Source organism: Cetorhinus maximus, chromosome 14 (genome assembly GCF_964194155.1).
Source record: "Cetorhinus maximus chromosome 14, sCetMax3.hap1.1, whole genome shotgun sequence".
In the NCBI taxonomy this organism is placed as follows: Eukaryota; Metazoa; Chordata; class Chondrichthyes; order Lamniformes; family Cetorhinidae; genus Cetorhinus; species Cetorhinus maximus.
In genome coordinates this window covers 67341400-67364453 of record NC_135892.1, presented here as the reverse complement: position 1 = coordinate 67364453, position 23054 = coordinate 67341400, and the positions used below count along the sequence as shown (strand labels likewise).

The 23054-nt window shown below is 39.7% G+C and overlaps 1 protein-coding gene across 1 annotated transcript; it reads left to right on the top strand.

Annotated features, from left to right (window-relative positions):
• The first annotated feature begins 1555 nt into the window (after positions 1 to 1555).
• slc30a1a (solute carrier family 30 member 1a) lies at positions 1556 to 22084 on the top strand. Its single transcript, XM_078557025.1, has 2 exons — positions 1556 to 3195; positions 15802 to 22084. Exons 1-2 carry the CDS (start codon positions 2544 to 2546, stop codon positions 16704 to 16706), a joined length of 1557 nt encoding a protein of 518 aa, XP_078413151.1. The 5' UTR covers positions 1556 to 2543; the 3' UTR covers positions 16707 to 22084.
• Positions 22085 to 23054: the final 970 nt, after the last annotated feature.

Below are 23054 nucleotides of genomic sequence, written 5' to 3'. Positions count from 1 at the left end.
GGAAATGGTGGAGGATGATCCTTTGAATGCGGAGGCAGGTGGGGTGATAAGTGAGGACAAGGGGGACCCTATCATGTTTCTGGGAGAAGGTGTGAGGGCGGATGCGTGGGAGATGGGCCGGACATGGTTGAGGGGCCTGTCAACCACCGTGGGTGGAAAACCTCGGTTAAGGAAGGAGGAGGACATGTCAGAGGAACTATTTTTGAAAGTGGCATCATCAGAACAGATGTGACGGAGGCGAAGAAACTGAGAGAATGGGATGGAGTCCTTACAGGAATCCGGGTGGGAGGAGCTGTAGTCGAGGTAGCTGTGGGAGTCGGTAGGCTTGTAATGGATATTGGTGGACAGTCTATCACCAGAAATTGAGACAGAGAGGTAAAGGAAGGGAAGTGTCAGAGATGGACCATGTGAAAGTGATGGAGGGGCGGAAATTGGAAGCAAAATTAATAAATTTTTCCAGGTCCAGACGGGAGCATGAAGCAGCACCGAAGTAATCATTGATGTACCGGAGAAAGAGTTGTGGGAGGGGGCCGGAGTAGGACTGGAACAAGGAATGTTCCACATACCCCATAAAGAGACAGGCATAACTGGGGCCCATGCGGATACCAATAGCCACACCTTTTATTTGGAGGAAGTGAGAGGAGTTTAAGGAGAAATTGTTCAGTGTGAGAACAAGTTCAGCCAGACGGAGGAGAGTAGTGGTGGATGGGGATTGTTCGGGCCTCTGTTCGAGGAAGAAGCGGAGAGCCATCAGACCATCCCGGTGGGGGATGGAGGTGTAGAGGGATTGGACGTCCATGGTGAAGAGGAGGCGGTTGGGGCCAGGGAACTGGAAATTTTTGATATGAAGTAGGGTGTCAGAGCAATCACGGATGTAGGTGGGAAGGGATTGGACAAGGGGAGAGAGAATGGAGTCAAGATAGCAAGAAATGAGTTCCGTGGGGCAGGAACAGGCTGACAAACTTGGGCTGTTTGCCCAGTATTAACGCTGTTTTTCACACTCATTTACTTAGAGCTGTTCCTACCAGGCGGAAAGCCTGCTCAGGAGCCCAGCTCTCTGTAAATCAGCTGTAATGTCAAAGCACTATCCGGACACTGCTCAGCCCTCCCTAGTGACAATCACACCCTCGACAATGTCCACTTACTTCCCCCGCACACCCGACACTGCTCACCTCAACACTGCTTAACCCCACCAGCCGCACCCGTGACTGTGCTTACCAACCCCTCTCTCCGGTTTATATTCCTCTCTTATTTGGTTTGATTCCTTTAATTGTGGAAAAACTGTCAATCTGACTTCCTCAAATCTTCAACTATGATGCAATACTGTGACTTCCCTTAATGATTAAATATCGAAGCTGGGTTTGCACAGATCAACAAAATATTCCTGAGAATGTCACGTTCAACTCATTATTTTGTAATCGAAGTGGAAGGAATTAAATTTGAATGTTGGTGGGAAGTTTTTTGAAAAATTAAAAAAGCCTCCCGTGAGTCTGTTTAACAACTAAACAGAGTTAGATTGTATTAATACTGACTTGGCCAATATCTGTTTGTATTGCACATGATCCGTGAATTTATTGTATATGCATGCAATTAACAGGTAATCTTTAACCACAGTTTAGTTGGCATGAGTAAAAATAAAACTTCGAAAGAACAAATAGTACAACGTGCACATATTCGAACTGAGCTGTTCTGCTAGGTGTTTTGCTTTACATGTTTAAACTATTGAAATATTACTTTCCCCTAATGCTGAGTCACACTAAATGATGCATTCTGGTTTGGAGCTAAAGATTTTTCTCGACAAGTGTGAAACGATCAAACAGGACGGTCTGTCAATCATTGACAGGGACCAACTCCTTGACAAGAAAGACCAATCAGCATAGCGCACTGCGAAGACAATGGTGACCGCGTGTACTTGACACAACTTTCAGCCAATTAAAGAGAAAGAGGTTGAAAGCAGTAGCCAATAGACGCCAAGTTAAGGTGGGACTGGGATGGAGCCGAAACATTGGTCGTGGATTGATTTCGGGACAATGACAGCTGACAACGTCACAATCGCTGGGTTAGGCAATAGGAGGAGAAGACAAGCCACACTTTTAAAACCCAGTAGAGCGGTGCGCAGAGTGGGCAGGCTGAAAATGATTGACACCATAACCGACGAATAAGAATGATCGCTAATTAGCTTTAACCAATTGGCTTCGGATAGAGGCAGGGTTTGGTGAAAGCCCGGGAGGGGGTGAGACAAATGGGTCCGTGCTGAAAGGGAAAAAAAATACCGTGCGCAGAAAAAAAAAACCCGCCGGGTGCAAAAGTTTTTTTTATAACCGTCTGCATAGTTACGGGTTGGGTGAAACAATGAAAAGGCAGTTTCCCTGTTCTCTAGAACTTTCAGCTTAAGTCTCTCTCTCTCACGCCTCCGCCCCGCACCTTTTTATTTAGTTTTAAATTCCAGCCGTTATTTTAGACGTTAAACGGCCCTTTGTTCTTTGGAACGGCGCCGTTTTTTTTTCCGCCGGCCGTTCGCTCTGCTGACAGACTGAGGGAAGATGGACTGCGAACCGAACCGGGCGCGCCTGATGTGCATGCTGTGGCTGACATTCGGCTTCTTCGTGGTGGAGGTGGTGGTGAGCCGGCTGACCAGCTCGTTGGCCATGCTCTCCGACTCTTTCCACATGCTGTCAGATGTCATCGCCCTGGTGGTGGCCCTCATCGCCGTGCGCTTCGCCGCCAAGACCCAGTCGACGGCCAAGAACACGTTCGGCTGGATCCGTGCCGAGGTGATGGGAGCGCTGGTCAACGCCGTCTTCCTCACGGCGCTCTGCTTCACCATCGTGCTGGAGGCCATCGAGCGCTTCAGCGAGCCCCGGGAGATCCAGAACGCGGTGGTGGTGATCGGGGTGGGAGCCGCCGGGCTCCTGGTCAACCTCCTGGGGCTCTGCATGTTCCATGGCAGCGGCGGCGGCGGAGCGGCCCACGGCCACTCGCACTCTCACTCGCACGTCTCCAGCTCGGACAGCGGTCACTGGCTCCGCAGGAAGAAGAGGGCCGAGGCCGACAAGCTGTCCAGTAACGGGACAAGCGTCCGCGACCAGGAGGAGATCAACATCCTGGTCAGCGGCAGCACCATCAACGGCGTCAACCCCGACAAGCAGGACGTGTTCGGTACGTGTAGAAGTGGTGACCCCCGACTTCTTAACGGTAAATACACTTCTTTAATATTTGTGGTCAACCCTGGGGGCGAGAGCTCGGAGCCAGCTTGCTGGGAACGGGGCTGCAATATTGACTCGTTATAGAGCAGTCAGGAAGAACGAAACCTGTTGTTCTCTTTGGTTCTTTGCCACATCACTGGGAATGTGGAAGATTCATTTTACTTGTATCAATTCAGTGTTTTTGATCATAGCAAAATGTCAGGGCTGATTTGTTTACTATACCCACTGTAACCCATCTCAACCCAACGCGACACGATGTCCGCACAAAAAACCCCAGTGAAAAAAGCACATTAATTCTAATTCTAATAAGTGTTTGATCTCCACCTTATTTCTATGGCATTACCTGGCGTTGTTTCCTTATAATTTGCTTCAGGTAACGACCGAGATGACTTTAAGCCACGCAACTAACGTTCTGTTCTACACTAGCAATGTTCGCCAAAATCGAATATTCAGCAAACCTTTGGACTATTTAAACTGTAATGTACTGAATTAGGACCTATGTTAATTTTAATCAAAAAGATTTTTACTGTATCCGGTTTGCAAAGTAATGTCCAATATTATGGCTGTTTGTCCTCCGCCAAGCACCACAGTATTAGATGCCCATGGTGGTAGTGAGATGCGCTACACAGCTGCTTTACATTTTTTGAGTGGGATGTCCAAATTCATTGCCACATATTTCAATAATTCCAATGCCAATTTGACGGTTATGTTATAGGGCTTTCAACTGTGCACTGCTTTGCATTGCTCCAATGCAAGACCTACAGTACAACCGAGTATTGATGATTTTAAAAATCAAAAGATCTTGACGAATATTGGGTATAGTGCAAGCTGACCTTGCTGACCTGATTTAACTAGTTCAAATGATGCCCAACAAATTGGCTTTGATTGAAAAGTAAAATCCAATTGTGCAGATTGAATACTAAAATGTACATTTTAAAATATAATTTTTACCTGTAAGCTGCATGCTTTTATGAGGATTACTTTAGAAGATGCTGGGAAATAGTGGGAAAAAGGTAATATTTGCATAGCATTTTACAACACACCATATCAGTGTTTATGTTCCACATTAATCTCTTCTCATCTTACTTCATCTCATAATGATAACATATCAGGCCTCATCTGGAGTACTGCATTCAGTTCTGGGCACCATACTTGAGGATGGATGTAAAGGCATCGGAGAGAGTACAGAGGAGATTCACAAGAATAATTCCCAGGATGAAGAACTGTAGCTATGAGGATAGATTGGAGCGGTTAGGACTTGGAGAAAAGAAGGTTGAGAGGACCCTGAGGGGTATGGACAGGGTAAATAGTGAGAAACTGTTCCCACTCAAGTGAGTATCAAGAACTCAAGGGCATAGATTCAAAATAATTGGCAAAAGGAGTAAAAGTGATGTGAGGAAAATTTTTTTCACCCAGAGGGTGGTTGTAGTCTAGAACAAATTTTGTGAAAGGGTAGTGGAGGCAGGTTCGATCGAGGCATTCAAAAGGGAATTGGATGGCTATCTGAAAAGAGAGAATGTGCAATGTTATGGGGATAAGGCAAGGGAGCAGGACTAGGTAGAATACTCTTTCAGATGGGTTGAATGGCTTCCTTCTGCACTGTAAAGATTGTGTTTCTGTGACATCCTTCTATTTCCATTTTTCTTTGTGCATTCATCTGGCATCCCCTAAAATGTTATTTCTCTCGCCACTCCATGTGGTTGTGAATTCCACATTCTGTCAATCTGTGTAAAGAAGAGTCTTCTGAATTCCTTTATTAGATTTACTAGTGAACATTTCGTATTTATGGTGTCTAGTTTTGGACTCCCAAGATGGAAACATCTTCTCTATTGAACTCCTTCTTAATTTGTTGGTGTGGACTAGCTTTGTACATGAAGACCATGCATACTCATGGCTGATATCTGGGTCTCTTACAGTGACGTGATAAAAAGATCAGAAGCAAAAGGCACAATGGTGTGTCATGATACCCATCCTTTTCTCTGTGCACATGGAAGTGGTACTATTTCTGGTGAAGTATTGACTCTGCTCCACGTTTTAGCTACTTAAGTCAACTATATTTTTGAAAAATATTCCATAATCTGAGGAGTTTAGAAGCATATTAAGCATCATGATGGAAGCCTGTCCAGACAAATTGGTGATGTTAGCTGTCACCAACTTGTTTGACTTGGCTCAGTTATTAGTGCTCATAGCTTTGAGTCATAAAATTATAGTTCCAAGCTCTGCTGCACTATTGGAGATGCCATCTTTTTATTCAGGTCCATGTAAAGCATTCCATGGCACTATTCAAAAAAGAACAAGTAGTGTTAGTCAAAATTTGTCTGTCAACCATTGTCATCGAAACAAATATATTAGCTGGTCATTCTTTTTTCATTTGCTTTTTGTGGGACTTGCCATGTGCAGTTGATTGCAAATAGTTTCTACATAACAATGATTACATCTCAAAATGGTTAATTGATTTGTGGTGTCTTGAGGATTTTGCAAGGGTCAATGCAAATACAAATTTGTATAATGTATTTGGTTTTGAGTGAGGTTTCTTCAGGTCACTTTTTATTTTGGATCATATCCACAATTAGTGGAGTACACTGTTTTGAATAATAAGGCTGCTGGTATATGTTGATTGTCAACTTCTGTTTTATGGCTTCATGTTCCCCTTCAAACTGCAGCATTATTGGCATGCATGCCTCTTGAGATGTTGGCCAATTTTCTTATTCTTGCAACTTCTACTCCATGTCTGACCATTTCCCTGTTTATTATGTGTAGAATGATGCAGCACAAGAGGCTATTTGGTCCATTGTGTCTGTGCCAGTTCTTTGAAAGAACTATCCAATTAGTCTCATTCCCTTTCCCCTTTCCAATAGTTCTGCAAACATTTTCTTTTTTCAAGTATTTATCCAATTCTCCTTTGAAAGTTATTATTGAACTTGCTTGCTTCCACCATCCTTTCAGGCACTGCATTCCAGATCATAACTTGCTGTGTTTATATAAAAAAAATTCTCATCATGCATGGGGTTCTTTTGCAAATTACCTTTTAAATGCATGTACTGTGGTTAGTGACCTTTCTGTCCCAGAAACAGTGTCTCCTTATTTATCTATCAAAATCCTTCATGATTTTGAACATCTCCTAAATCTTCTTTAACCTTTCCTGCCATAAGGGGGCCAAACCCAGTTGCTGTATCTAGTCTTTCCACATATCTGTAGCCCCACAACTCTGGTACCATTCTGGTAAATCTCCTCTGTACTCTCTAAGGCATTGACATCCTTCCTAAAGGGTGGTGTCTAGAATTGAACACAATACTCCAGCTGGGGCCTAACCAGTGATTTATAAACGTTTAAGGTAAGTAACTTCCTTGTTTTTGTACTTCATGCCTCTGTTGATAAAGCCAAGAATTCCATATGCATTTTTTAACAGCCTTCTCAACTTGTCCTGCCACTTTCAATAATATGTATATGTAGTACATCCCCAGGTCTCTCTGTAACCCCTTTTAAATTTATAACATTTAGTTTGTATTGCCTCTCCTCATTCTTCCTACCAAAATGCATCACTTCACATTTCTGTTTTAAATTATATCTGCTGTGCCCATTTTGACAGTCTGTCAATGTCCGTTTGAAGTCAGGTACTATCCTCCTCCACTGTTTACTACATTTCCATTTTGTGTCATCTGAAAATATTGAAAAGATGCCCTGTACATCCATGTCCAGGTCATTAATATACACCAAAAAAGAGCAACAGTCTTCACAGTGAGCCCTGAGGAACACCACTGTACACATCCATGTGGTCTGAAAAACAACCATTCACCCCTAGTCTTATGCTTTCTATGCCCTTAACTATTTTTTATTCATGCTGCTAATCTCCCTTTAACCCCATGGGCTGTAATTTTGTTTACAAGTAGTCCATGATGCACTTTGTCAAAGCCTTTTGAAAGTCTATGTGCACTTTCTTCATCAACTCGATGTTACTTTATCAAACGACTCAGTCAGGTTCCTATTTTCATGCTTCTCCCTGCTCTATCATTTTATCAGACCCTTCTAATTTGTTTTTGTTTCAGCCTTAGCACTGGACAACTCCTCATCTTCAGTGATTTCATTCTCCTCCTGAAACCATCCTCCCATATTTCTGTTGGTTTCCCTGTACAGCTTTCCTCCTTGAACCTAATGTTTCCCAGCCATGCACATGGCTACACACTCAATCTCATTATTTTGCGTGTCTTTTGAGATGTTTGTGGTTTCTATCTGTGCTGAGATGATTTGCAACCACCTTCTTATTTCCATTCTTGTGCATTTCTCTGGCAATATTTTCTTGCATGAAATAGTACTATTTGTATTGTGAAAGATGCTGCAACTTGTGGAAGCCCTGATTAGATTATACTTGAGTTGTTAGAGCAATTGCCTATACTCGGAAATGCAATGCTTGACTTGTATGAGGTTTTGGTTTGATTTTGGGGATGGAAGTAATTGATAGGTTCCTAGAATTGTTGGTTGTGACATTTAAGAAATTTGCATAGAAAACTGAAAAATTTGAGAGATGTTTATTTGGACAGAAAAATTCAAAAACTGCTTTTGCCAGCAGTTTTTTCAATTAACTAAAATCAGGCCTAAATTAACTTCACTTAAAGTCTTTGGAGGTGGAGTCAGTTACCTAGGATTGTAGAGAGTGTATATGTGATTGAGAATGAACAGTCTTTTCAAACTAATGGAATCATAGGATACATCAATGGCAGTCCAAAATAAATTGCAAATTTTCTCATTGTTTATTTCACTAACATGAGCTGCTAAGTATTATGGCCTATATCTCACTATCCAGCCATTAATGAAAATGCTAGACCACAAACTGCGGCACATTGACAAACATTGGTTTTATAAGCAGTGCACTATATAATTAATTGTTGGCCAAACAAATATTTTTTGGTTTACCTGAACTATTACATTCTTCCTCTACATAATCCAGCATCTGAGCTGGTTTATTCCGATCACGAGTACCATGAAGCATTTAGGCATTTCAAGCTTATTCTTTATTTTGTATCAGGAGCTTATCTCTAGAAGAAAGACAAAATGTATAATAACCAAATTTCCATAAGGAAATAGCATAGAAATAAAGCAGTGAATCTCAAACCTGTTGGTTGAAGGTCTTCTTTTCAAAGAGATTAGTAATCACAGATCCTCCATCTATGATTATGCAAAAAATACTTGGAAGTGCTGCATGTAAAGAATGTTTTAAGAAAACATAATTACGTTTGTGCCACTTGCTGGCCTCCTCGTGAGACAGCCAGCTCATTCTCTGCTGCATATGTGGCAGCTGGGCTCTGCTCCCACCTCCCCCTTTTTGCAGACCCCATGGAAATCCTCTACCGATTCCAGTTGGAGAGTGACTGAAGTAGAAATTAGGAATAGAATTTGTAGTACATTAAATTTTATTCTAGATGTCTAAAAGATAGACATAGCTTTACCAAGCTGTAACCATACTGGTGATTTGTTCATTTTGGATTAAATTTTAATACTATCCAAATACAATAGGACACACGTTATCTCAGTTGGCACATTCCACAGTGTGTTCTATTTGGTTTCTCAATGACCAATCATGTTTGCAAAATGTTCATTTGAATTTTGGCCTAGAATTGAATAATTTTTACTTTTTTTAAAAACAAACCTCTTTTATATTTCTATCCAAAATTAGCACTCTCCCCACTTGGTAATGGAGGCAAGATTGCTTAAAGAGGGAAAAATTTATTTTGCTGTATTAATGCTAATAGTTTAATATTAAGTGTAGAATGATGCATGTGGTCTTAGTATTAAATACGTATTGAATTACAGTAAAATTAAAGGAAGTAGCGTTTTTTTTCGAATCATAGAAATGAATAGCACAGAGAGTCTAGAGCAATCCAAAACTCTGCACTCTCCCCATAGCCTATATGGTCCTCTGCTTCAAATATTTATCCAACTTTCTCTTAACAGATGTTCATATCTACTTGACAATTCCTGTGCAAAGCATTGCATCCTCCAATAACTAACAAAAGTTTCTCAACTTCCCTCCTCCCTCTTATGAAAATTTTAAATTTGATGACCCCTTGTCTCTACACAAATTGTGGTTGGTTTCATTGTAAGCCACTAAAAGATAACTGAACTCCCAAAAATGCTCTGTACAGAGGTGGTGTTAAAATTTTAAAGAGAGGGAAATATAGTTAACTCATTCTGTTTTGTACCAATTCTTTACCCTGACTGAGAAGTATGTACAATATACAAAAGGGTTTTTGTTTCTTACTCTGGTTCTGGGATGAATCATAGCTTAAAGATAAAAGAAATTTTCAACTTCCTTGTAGGTAATTGACGTCAGTACATGATCTTTGCAATACCATTTGAAACAACAAAACTATAAGCAAATAGCTTGTATTTTGACAGCTTCCTTAGCTGTATCATATATTTTCACAAATGTTTAAAACCAATTTATGTGGTGCAATTCTTCAGTTCTTAACAGTATATTAGACAAGTAAAAATTATTAGCTTTATCCTATAACTCAATGTATTGCTGTAGCTCATTCAATCAAATGAATGATTGCAACTTTCACCTGTACAGCAGCAGTATTTTAACTGCTTTTAACACAGATGGCCCATCATTTTTGGGAAATTGATCGCAGATAGAAAGATATCCTAACACACTAATGATAAAGCATACAATTTTACTCAAATATGAAATTAACACAGAAACACAAAAATAGTGACCGTACTTGAGATTGCCCTCCTAACTTAAATTGGCTGAATGATTTGATTTGAATATTTGATCAGAAAACAAAATAAAATCAGCTGGTCTGGATATTTGTAGGAAAAGATTCTCTGGCATGCTAGAAAGTTAAAAGTGAAGTTCTGAGCTGATTTTTTTTTTCATACCATACAGGCCTTAATGACATTGTCGTAACAAATGAAAGACTGAAGTGTTTTTTTGGAAACTATATGTCTATTGTCTTATTTTGATGACATACCCTGAACGACCTTGCTTTTATTGATTGTCACCAAATCATAATCAGAAGCTGATGACAACATTTGCATTTTGTATAGGCCAGGTTAGTTTTGTAGCTAAGTGACTTAATGAGATTACAGTCATTTTGTTTATGCCATCCATTTTTTCTCCCCTGGGCTGTAGCATGTGCCTTGCTTTGTTTAAAAAAAAACTTATGACTTGAGGCTACTTGTATGCCAGTATTGTGATCCAGTTTTTTAAGGAATGCCATTATAATAAATATCATTTTTGATTTGACAAATTATCTGATAAAACCCAGGAGTGAACAATTGATAGCTGTGAAGCTTGCAGAACATAGTTCGAGAGCGAGTTCTGTAAGCATACAAAGTAAATTTTGTGGAAGCAGTACAAAAACAAAAAGTGTACTTCACAGCAATACTGCAAGTGCTTCTAAAATTCTGCATAAAAATTTATATACAGATGGTCCATAGTGATTTCAGTATGAAGGCTGAGGAATGGAACTAATTGAATAACTTTTTCAAAGTGTTGCTCCAGTTATGATGGGCTGAACGGTCTACTTCTGTGCTGTCTCATTCTGTGATTCTATAAGAGGCTTCCAGATGTGATAACTCACCATCAGTGAGTTTACATTGGTATTGGATTAGATTCACAGATGCCATCAGTTGGACTTTATTCTGTTTTTATACCCCCACCATCTTAAAGATGGTATGTTTTGTGACTAGCTATTCAGTTGTCAAAACTTAATTGTTGGCTTCTTTTAAATATTGAGCGTGAAAGGCTTTGCTTTTTATATGATTTGTTAGATAAAATACAATTATTCATTCGTAGTGTAAATGATTTCAATGTGTGTGCATGTGTATATACTTTATATAATATATATGTTATAGTTTTTAAGCCCTCTGTAACAGAGAGACCTAGATTCATGGAAGTTTATAGTACAGAAAAAGACATTCATCTTTGTTCGAGTTATCCAAAACTAATGCAGCTGCCCTACACTCTCCTCCGAACTGTGCATGGCCACAAAGCTGTCAAATTGTCGTTTATAAAAACAATCAATTGATTCACTAGAGTCCTTTAAGGGAAGAAAACCTGCTATCCTGATCTGATTGGGCCTATATGACTCCAGTCCCACCCCAACATGATTGACTAGTTGTATAAAACCAGGGATGGAAAACAAATTCTGGCCTTGCTAATGGCATCTATATCCCATTAATGAATGTATTAAAAGAAATGCTTGAGAGCTATTGAGAATGTAAATGGGACTGCTTTGCCTAATGTGAACAAATGGATATGTATATTTGCACACACTGCTTTTCTTGATCTATATTAATGACTTGGATGTGCAAGGCACAATTTCAAAATTTATAGATGGCACAAAACTTGAAAGCATTGTGAGCTGTGAGGATAGTGATCGACTTCGAAAGGATTTAAACAGTCTGTTGAAATGAGCAGACACATGACTGATGCAGTTTAACACAGTGAAGTGATACGTTTTGGTAGGAAGAACAAGGAGAGGCAATTTAAACTAAATTATATTATTCTAAATAGGGTATGGAACCAAAGAAATCTGGGGCTATATGTCCACAAATTGTTGAAGGTGAAGGTGGGTTGTGAAAGTGATTTTAAAAAAAAGCATGTGGGTTCCTGAGCTTTATAGAGAGAGGAATAGAGCTACAATAGCAAGGAATTTAGTGATGATCCTTTTTAAAACACTGGTTTGGCCTCAACTGGTGCATTGTGTCCAATTCTGGGCACTGCACTTTAGGAAGTATGTGAACACTTTAGAGAGAGTACAGCAAAGATTTACAAGAATAGTTATGGGGAAGTGGGAGTTCAGCTATGTGGATAGACTGGAGAATCTGGGGTGGTTCTTAAAGAAGAAGAGATTTGATGGAGGTGTTCAAATCCATAAATGGTCTAGAGAGAAACTGTTCCCATTGGCAAAAAGGTCAAGAACCAGAGGAAACAAACTTAAAAGTGATTGACAAAAGATTAACAGCAACAGGAGTAAAGTTTTTTTGCACAATGAATGGTCATGATCAAGAATGCACTGTCTGAAAGGGTGGTGGTGGCAGATTGAATCGTGGCTTTCAAAAGGAGATTGGAGCAGCATCTGAAGGAAAAAAAAATTGCAAGGCTCCAGGGAGTGGGAGTAACTAAATTGCTCTTGCAGAAACTGGACAGACTGGTTTACAGCACAAATGGCCATTCTATGATTCAAAGGATGTAAATGTTTTGCATATGTTTTTTGAATGCTTTTTTGTAATGTATAGCGCTTGACTACTTCCAAACTGGTATTCAATGGCATTACCATCACTGAATTCCCTCAACTTTAAGCTCCTGAGTGTCACCATTGGTCCAAAACCGCTCTGGGCAAGCCACATAAATGCTGTGGCTACTAGAACTGGTAAGACACTGGGTATTCTGCAATGAGACTCACCCTGACTCTTCAAAGCATCTTCAAGTCAGAGTGTGCTGGAATACACTGCACTTGCCATTGATGGGTGCAGCTGTACCAGTGCTCAAGAAGCTCAATAGCATCCAAGAAAAGCTCACCATCATCTCCCTTCCAAAGACACACCATCCTGACATGAATATATATTTCTGTTCGTTCATCACCTTTGGGTCAAATTCCTTGGAACTTGGAAAGAATATGCTGGCCTTGTGAATCTGTGCTGCACTCGTTCCCAGAATGTTACCAGAGCTCCTAGGGTTAGATTACATAATCTATACTCATATTCTTTGAAATGCAGAAGGCTAACGGGTGATTTGATTTGGGTTGTGTTTTTTTTGGATTTTGGAAGGAATTGATAAGATAGATGGAGAGAAATGCTTTCCACTAGTGGGGGAGTCTGGGTCCCAGAGAACCTAACAGTAAAATCAGTGCCGAGCCATTTGGGAGAGAAGTTGCAAAATGATTCTTTGTGTAAGATGTGGGAGGGGTATGGAACCTTGTCCCACAGAAAGTCATAAATGCTAGCTCAAGTAATACTTTTAAATCTAAAATCAATAGAACGTTGCTATCCAAAAGTATAAAAAGGATACAGAGTTAAGGTGCAGATTAGCTATGACCTCACTGAATGATGGAATGGGTTTGAGGGGCAGATTGCCCTATGTAACTCCCTATCTGACAGTGCTATGTAAACTGAAGTAATTCAAGAAGGTGTCTTTAAATATACCAGGTTATAAGGCCCACAGGAAAGATGGGGAACATGGTAGCGAGCGAAGAGTAGCCTTTGTCATTAAGGATGAAATCATTTCAAATGCAAGAGGATATAATGTGACATAAGCAGGCAGTGGAGCCTTTATGGGTAGAATTGAGAAATAGGAAAGGATTTAAGACCGTAGTGCGAGTTGTATAGGCCCCATAGTAGAAGCTGCAAAAAAATGGTCAATTACTTAAATGCAGAGATTGGATAAGCATATGGTAAAGGCAATGTGGATTTAATGGGGTGTGGAGGGATTAACTTTTATATAGACTGGGATAATCAGACGAGCACATATCAGAAAGGTAGTGAATTTCTTGTGTTCAGAATGGTTTTCTGCAGCAATGGACAGTATATCGGGGGGGGATGGATGGCTCCCCTTCTGGGAAGCAAAGTAGGTGTCGAGCCATAACCATAATGCACTGTGGGTGCACTAAAAAGGCTGACAGTGGGACTTCCACCCCTCACTGGGGAGGAAATCCCGCCCTCAGCTGCTGGCCAATCAGATTGGTCAGCAGCTCCAGCAACCCTGGCAACGCCAAGAGCACACTCGTGGGTGCTGCCAGAACTGCAAGCAGTCCCAAGCAGAATGCCCATAGATCCTGGAGCAAGGTAAATCCGGGGAATTGGGTGGAGAGGGTTTGGACAGTTTTGGGAGGGGGTAAGGAATTTTTGCAAGCTGCCGGTTAGGAAAATATGGAGTGGCGGTACTATCTTAGGGAAGCTGCAACCCCGCAGCACTAAGGGCAACCCCCTGAAGATAGTAGCCCCCTTGCCTCTTCCTTCCCGCCCAAATTTATTTTTTTTAAAATAGCGTGCCTACTTCCACCCAACTGCCGACATATTATGGCGTGGGCGGCGCATTATCAGGGTCACATTATTGGGGTCAGTTGGCTTGTTGACAAGTTCAGTTGTCCCTTGCTTTGTTATTTAAATACGGTGGGCAGGCTTCAGTGTACACTCACCTCCAATATTATGGGGCTGAGTGTGGGGGTGGGTGGAAAGGCGATGGGGTGGTCATCCACCCTATTTTATGTGCCACCCCCCCCCCCTCCCCCCTTGCTGAAAACACATTTGGTGGGGGCATGTAAAATAGAAACATAGAAAATAGGAGCAGGAGTAGGTCATTAGGTTCTTCGAGCCTGCTTCGCCATTCAGTAAGGTCATGGCTGATCCTCTGTCTCAACGCCATACTCCCACTCCCTCCCCATACCCCTTAACATCTTTAGAGTCTAGAAATCTATTTCCTCCTTAAATATATTCAGTGACTTCCTCCACAACCTTATTTCATAGAGAATTTCACAGGTTCATGACCTTCTAAGTGAAGAAATTTCTCCTCATCTCAGTCATAACTGGCCTACTCCATACCCTGAGATTGTGACCCCATGTTCTGGACTCCCCAGCCAGAGGAAACTTCATCCCTGCATCCAGTCTGTCTAGCCCTGTCAGAATTTTATACGTTTCAATGAGATCCCCTCTTATTCTTCTTAACTCCAGTGAATACAGGCCTAATTGACCCAATCCCTCCTCATATGACAATCCTGCCATCCCAGGAATCAGTCTGGTGAACCTTTGCTGCACTCTCTCTATGGCAAGTATATCCTTTCTTAGGTAAGGTCCAGCCCATTATGTCTTTAAGCGAAGAAGGAGGCATGCCATATTAGATTTAGTGATGAGTCAGATTTGGCTAACAGCTGGAGTATTGTGTGCAGCTGTCAATACCACACCTCGGGAAGCATATGTTGGTCTTGGAGGGAGTGCAGCATAGATTTATCAGAATGATACCTGGTTCCTAGAGCTAAATCATGAGGAGAGATTAAACAAACTAGGAATGTATTCCCTGGAATTTAGAATGTTCATGTGATTTGATAGAAGGTTTTAAGATATTAAGGGGAATAGATATTGTAGATAAAGAGAAATATTTTCCACTGTCTGGGTTGTCTAGGACTAGAGAGCGCAATATATAAAATTAGAGCCAGATCTTTTGGGAGTGAAATTATGAAACATTTCTACATGCAAAGGGTGGTAGAAGTTTGGAACTCTTTTCCACAAATGGCATTTGATGCTGGATAAATTGAGCATGTAAATTTAGGTCGCAAATCAGCTAATGATAACATTGAATGGTGGAACAGGTTCAAGGAGCTAAATGGCCTACATGGAGTATGAATGGGTTATGATCTTGTATTGTAAGATGTATCCTGTGAGGGACAATCCTGAGGCAGGTCACACACTGAACTGTCATTGCCTAGCTCTTATTGGCAGTGGAATTTACAGCAAGATGTCTGTTGTCCTAGGAATAGTATTTTAAAAAAATATAAAAATTGAAGTTATAAAAGGTGGGGAGAAGGATAAAGAAATGCTGTAGATCTGCAATTTTAAAATGTCTTTTGTGTCTAATAATGTTTCTATTTCAATATAGATCTACTGAGGGACAATAGTACGGAGGGCCTTCAGCTGAATGGAATTTCTGTTCTTGACGATCATCGTGATGAATTTGGAGATGTTGATGACTCTGCATCGCAACTGAACATGCGTGGTGTCTTTCTCCATGTGTTAGGAGATGCCCTGGGCTCTGTCATAGTGGTGGTAAATGCACTGATATTTTACTTTGTTTGGAACCCATGTCCTGAAAATGGCCCATGCATTAATATGTGTCTACACGATCATTGTGTTGATCGAGAACATCTAAATGGCACACAGTCAAACATGTCTGAAAATAGTGAAAATATTCCAGAAGCTGGACCCTGCTGGGTGTTGTTCTTAGATCCCACATTATGCTGTATTATGGTATGTATCTTGCTGTACACTACCTATCCTCTTCTGAAGGAATCTGCTCTTATTCTATTACAAACAGTCCCTAAACAAATAGATATGCACTTAATAAATGAGAAACTGCGCAACTTGGAAGGTGTTCTTGCTGTACATGAGCTTCATGTCTGGCAGTTAGCTGGTAGTAGAATTATTGCAACAGCCCACATTAAATGCCGTGACCCAACTGCTTACATGGATGTAGCGAAACGCATTAAAGACTTTTTCCACGATGAAGGAATCCACGCCACAACCATCCAACCAGAATTTGCTTCAGTAAACTCTGAATCACGTATTTCCCTTTGTGAACTGCCGTGCAAGACTCAATGTGCCTTAAAGCAGTGCTGCGGCAATGGCGAGAAGTCCTCTAGCGATTTAAAGTTGGAAACTCCATCTACTCATTCTCTTGAGGTCATCAGGGAATCCCCTGAACACCCCAGTGTGAGGACTGAAAGAAATGAAAGTGGCAACAATGCAGTAAAAAACAAAGACACACAATATGAATCAGCTGTGTAAATTTAGCCAACCTAACCTTAGAAGTGATGTGGTACTTTATTGACTTAAAATTTTGGGGTTGTCAACTGGAATTGATTGGCACTGAGTTAAAATAACTGTGGCAGATAACACAAATGTTATTGAACTTGTTCCACTGCTCCTTGATTTATAAATGGCACATTCCAAAGCAAACTCGTGGACAGCTGATCAGAAACTTCTTGAATCTGTTATCACAGCTTTGTGACAAGCAATGTGGATAGTGCATCACTGACTGTGTCAGCAGAAAAATGTATTTAATTATTATTAAAGGCTATAGCATTTTGGGAAATTACTTAGGTTTTTCTATAAACAGTTTTATATAGATTGATGTAAGAGTTATACATCAACTTGCAAACGCTTTGTCCCCACCAATGTGAGTTGCTGCTATATAAAACTGGGGGAGGTGAGCAAGGGTTGTGGTGTGGAAACCAGCCCATTGAATCCAGAGTGTTAAATCTAATAATTGGTATTACGCATGGGTAATTTGCTTTGTGTGGTTAAAATGTGACCTTTTATCCTTTCTAGCTTGAAGATTGCATTTATTGTATTTCTCTAAATTATTAGATAGCAGAAATGTTTTTGATACAGAATGGTCTGTGTTAACCCTTGCATTAATCCTGTTAGTTATAACTGGTAATCATAAGTAATGTTTTAACACTCTGATATGCAGTTGTACCCCAGCCAATAATTTTGTTTCTGCCTCTTTTGAGGAATAGCTTTCCTCTGGACCAGTTTGTAAAAAAAAAAATATATACTGAAATACGCAAGAACAAGTGCTGTGGGCTTATTTCAGAAAAAATTGTCAACTAAATCTGTAGGATGCGGATTTCTGAACTGGTACATTGAAGGTTGAGTGCATACTAAACAAGTGGACGACTGTAGCAATGTACAGCTTAGTGATTTGTTTTAAACTTACTTAGTTTCATTTTTGGATTGGTTGCTACCAGAAATTCTGATTGCCCTATTTAACACGATACACTGTTTTGTTCCAAACACAACAAGGTATTTGGACTGGATACTCCCATTTTTCAGTGGCACTTCCAATGCTACTGTTAGGGGACTCAAAATTTGGATGGATTTTTGTCTTTAATTTCTCTCTCTCTCAATGGAAGCAGTTTACAGATAAGGTAGTTAGTACGCAATAAGCAGTACTTGCCATGCAGTAATGAAGTACAAAAGACTGTGTCAAAACCTGGAGGAAAAAACATACCATAACTTTTTTCTAACCTCCATTGCTATTTTGATAATCATTACTTTGAAATTTTAAGCCAGTAGTTTTGTAGGCAAGCAAAAATCCATGCAAGTTTGAGATTAGCCTAAGTGGAGGTGTCAGGCAGCTGCAGAAATATAAAGTGATTAACTTTTGTTAAACATGAATTCTGTGTAATGATTACCATGAATTTTGAGGAAGCTAATGACACACTGTTAACGCTTTATATGATGCACTTCTAAATCTCAAAACCATCTCCACTGAAATGTTGATGAAAGCATACAATTTCTTTACAAAATTGGATCAGGTTTCAGTTTCTGTATTTTCGTTGTGGTTTTTAAACCATAGCTTTCTGCTCCCTTTTGTAGAAGCACTTTTAGATTTTAATGTGGCATCATCTGCAGAAATTATGTAAAGTTTCACATTGAGAAGCTTGTGAATTGTTGTCCACTGAAATTTAAGTAAATTTGCAGCCAAATCCTCTGGAGTAAACCTGAAGTATAATACCTCCTCCCATGACTTTGACCATTTCTACCTTCAAAATGTTTAAATTTAAACAAACAATGCTCTGATGCTAGATTTGAAGAGATACACTTGTGTTTTCACTCTGATTTTAGTAAAGTCCATTGGGTGTATGCAAGTTTCATATTAATTCCATTAAAACTGTGAAAAATACCCTACTGTGTGAGTAGACTATCATCCCAAATGTGTTCCACCTGGAGTCACAATTTTAAACTAGCATTGAGGTGTGCTACTGTTGATTACAAGTCTGTTACTGATTGTGATAGTGGTGGGAGTGATATTAGAAGATGGATGAAGTGTCTTGACTGAACATTGACACACATAGGCTTGAAAATAACTTTTTCCAGTATTCTAAAGAAGCCCAGCGGCTATGCTATTGAGTTAATTTTAGAATTGGGGGGAAAAAAGAAAGAGATTAGACTTGTTTTTTGAGTTTTAAATAGATCAGCTGCAAGTGGAAGTTTTTTTGGGGTCCAGAAGTCCTCATTTACAGGTTTCTACATAATGTTTTAAATGAAGGTAGTAAGCAATTTTTGAAGAAAGCAAAAACGTAAATGCAATCTAAGGTCCAAATTTAATAGAAAGGGAGAAAAATCTAGTGAATTTCATGAAGGAGGTAGCATGTACTTTTAGAAAACATAGTGTATACCCTAAGAGCAAATCATCATTTTAAAAAATTCGTCCATGGGATGTGGGCCTCGCTGGCCAGGCCAGCATTTATTACCCATCCCTGGTTGCCCTAGTTTAGAGGGCATTTGAGAGTCAGCCACATTGCCGTGAGTCTGCATTCACATGTAGACCAGACCAGGTAAGGACGGCAGATTTCCTTCCCTAAAGGACATTAGAAAGGTTAGAAGGTTATTAGAAACTTTTTTTTAAGTGTTTTGTTCAATGGTTTACAAGAAAATACATAATGAAACAAGTCTCTCTTTTTTGGATTCATTAAATGCATTAATACTTTTGTTCCTCAAATTGTTTTGCTTTGTTCATATATATTCTTGCATGTAAATTCTACTCCTCCATGTCAAACACAATAACTTCTACAACTGATTCTGTGGATGCTTCAGATTGAGCCAACGCAAATCTTTACAGTTGGGCATTGTATATTCGTAATGCCAATTAGAACACACATTTCTGGTGTGAAAATCGTCATTTTAATCTATGCATGCTACAGCATTGTGTGGATTCTACTCTGGAGAAAGAAGTTTCACACTAGGTCTCAAACTTGGGGTAAATTTTTGAAAGTGATTTAACTTGAAGATATCTCCCTGTAGTTAATAGAAAAGCAATCTGACTTGGTCACTGTATAAAAGTTTTGGGACATGGGATGGATATGACATTACTATTACAAAGCAAGTACAACACTTTGGGTCTAATGTTGATAATATGAGAAAAGACATCATTTGGTTATATATCGGTAATTAGGACTTTATTTACATTTCCAGAATGTTTGTTTTAGTTCTAGGAGGGAATGATTTGAAGCCAAAGTGTAAATTTCATACTAAGAGTTCTCTCAGATGCCTCCAAGGAGCATTTGTTAGACCAAAATTAAAGCATAAAATTCCTATTTAGAGGAAAGTATGAATTTCATGTGCATTCCATAGATTCTTTACACTTTATGACCTGGGGGATATGACCTGGGGGAAATGTAACAAATTGTGTATCAGCAGTTTGATCTTATCCATTTGAAATTATAGGATGCCTTATAGCGATGGTAGTTTAAAATCTGCAGCAGCTTTGTCAGTTTCAGTTGGTACAGCAGCAATTTTGCACACCCAAGTTAACAAGAAATTGATGAATTTCAGATGCCACTTGCCATTTCGAGCCTTATTTGTTCAAATCACATACAATGCAATGATTTGAATTTCATCCTTGATTGGGGATCAATACAATTAGAACTGTTTTGTCAGAAAAAGTTACAAAACAAAGGCTTTTTGGCAGTATGCTTAAAGTACTGCTACTTTTTTTTGGCGTGGTTTAGAATTTTTAGAAGAATGTTTAATGAAGTGTATGTTGTTTTGAAGAAACTGCCTCCAGGTGAGGGAAAAGATAATCTTCTTCTTGGGTAGTCCTTTGGGATGGAGGATGACTTGTTTCCACTCCAGTTTGATGGGTTCTGAAATGGCTGATAAGTCCAGTGCACGATCTGCAGACTCCCCCACATGTGGGGCAGGTGATACATGAGGGGTTGGGTAGATTGGTTGTTTAAAGGTTTGTGCACTCCCCCTGACACTTCGACTTTGCCTGTGCACGTTCCCGATAAAGTTTCTCCATGTTTTCAGTGCCTTCTGAGTCTTCTCCATTTTGGTTGATCACAAGCCATGGTCTCCCATGAGTCAGGGGTATGTTTGACCTCTTCAGGGATGCTTTGAGGACTTCTCTAAAGCATCATTGATGATCATCAAGGCAGGCAGGCTAAACAATGATTACTTTATTTAGTTGTGCACTGTGACCAAATTGGTAACTTGGTGATTCCTGTGTTAATCACAGATTAACTCACTGTCCACAACAAGAATATTTTATTTCCTGTAGTTGCTTAAATCCATAAATAAATGTAAAGACAATGTCTTTCATAAGAAAATTCATACTGTGGTTGTATAGTCAAGGCAGTGCTGTTATGTTTGGACTTTATAATCAAATGAGCTAAACCTTGCTGGGATGTGTTCACAAATGGTTTAGGGCACGTGATTTCTACCTTTGCTGTATATCAGAATTGCTGCTGAAATACTGTGGATTTGCACAAATGTCTTGAGTACTGAAAATGCCAGTCTCTTAGAGCTATTTATTCAATTTCTGTATGTATGTACTTGAATTTGGGTTGAATTAATTTTGTGGTACAAAAAGCTGGACAAACCTTTTAATAAAAACATTTTTGGGGGGAGGGGATGATCCTTAGGTTGTACAAATAATCATGTATAATACAAAAGTCTGTTTATTTAAGAGTTGTAACTAAAATCAGTGGAGAATTATTTTTTTCCAAAAGTGTAACCTTTTCAAAAGACATGAGTCCAATTGGTTGGGCTTACAAACAATGTTCCAAGTTTCACCTTCAGGTGCCCTGTGTGTCTTATTAACGACTCCAAGCACTCTAATATCTGTTCATCAGTTAACGAGGCTGATGTGGCTCAGGTAATGAAAATTGTGCATGTTGGTTGGAGTACAGCAATTCAGGGGTTTTAGTTATCAGTATAATATGTTGATAGTGCAGTGAGAAGAGTTGTAAGTGAGGACATAATAAGATGATGTATATGTTAATCATCTAGAAATTAATCCTGGTCTCTCATTTCCTTTTTAAAAGTAAATATGGTGTTTGAATAAGAAAACTCATCTTGAGCACTAACATTTTTTTCACTTTTAAGTATTAGATTTGTGTAGTGTATGTGTATTTTCTTTTTGTTTACTTTAGTAATGTTGCCAGACTAATTCTGGCAGTGATTCTGGTGCAGTTCTAGGCACCATTATTTTTTTTTGGGGTTAAAATCTGTACACTGCTACACTCCTCATCTGGAATTTTGATTGCTGTTGTAAATATTGCATTTGTAATTTTCCAAAGTTATTCCAACTTCGTATAGTGACAATTTGAAATATTTCAATGTATTGATACATTATAAACGTGGTCTTGACAAAATCTGGTTTGTGTGTCCTTTTTAGAAACAGCTGGTTCAGGTTAAATTTTTGGAATGCTTACTAGGGTTTTGCTCCCTAATTAGATTAATAGAAGGGGTGCTTATTCAGGATATCAAATTTCTACTTTCATAACTTGATGTTAAGAATGATGCTAACCCAGTAATTATGGAGCATGAAATGGGCATTAGAAGGAAGTTATTAGGAGTGAATTCGTGGCCTGACAAAATGAAAAATAACAAGCTTTAGTTGATGGGATTTGTTGCTGTTTTTGGAATTAAAATTGATTAATGTGGCTATGGCAGTGTTTGTTTAGAATTTGATGGTCGCCTGGAAATCATCCACCAATCCATTAACAAAATACTTCTAATGTTGCTGAAACATTAAAATAATCAGAACTATAAGACCATAAGACATAGGAGCAGAAATTAGGCCATTCGACCCATCGAGTCTGCTCCGCCATTCAATCATGGCTGATAAATTTCTCAACCCCATTCTCCCGCCTTCTCCCCATAACCTTTGATCCCCATACCAATCAAGAACCTATCTATCTCGGTCTTAAATACACTCAATGACCTGGCCTCCACAGTCTTCTGTGGCAATGAATTCCATAGATTCACCACTCTCTGGCTAAAGAAGTTTCTCCTCATCTCTGTTCTAAAAGGTCTTCCCTTTACTCTGAGGCTGTGCCCTTGGGTCCTAGTCTTTCCTACTAATGGAAACATCTTCCCCACGTTACTCTATCCAGGCCTTTCGGTATTCTGTAAGTTTCAATCAGAAACTATTTGACAAATGAATCAAGTGATCCCAGTGTTTATGGAGCCTAAGATAGGGTGCCCTTGGGTGACCAGGGATGTCTCTTGCCCCTTGGGTGCAAACAATAGGGCATTGTGTCTCGTTTGAGGTTTAAGTCAATGTTCCCATTCATTTTCATACCTCAGGATGCTAATAATGAATCTTGGTGTTCTGATTTG

Bases quoted from the DNA above. Each gene is read 5' to 3' on its own strand.
- slc30a1a (XM_078557025.1), top strand. From the start codon at position 2,544: ATGGACTGCGAACCGAACCGGGCGCGCCTGATGTGCATGCTGTGGCTG. The intron at 3,196-15,801 runs GTAAATACACTT...ATTTCAATATAG, and splicing joins TGACCCCCGACTTCTTAACG to ATCTACTGAGGGACAATAGT.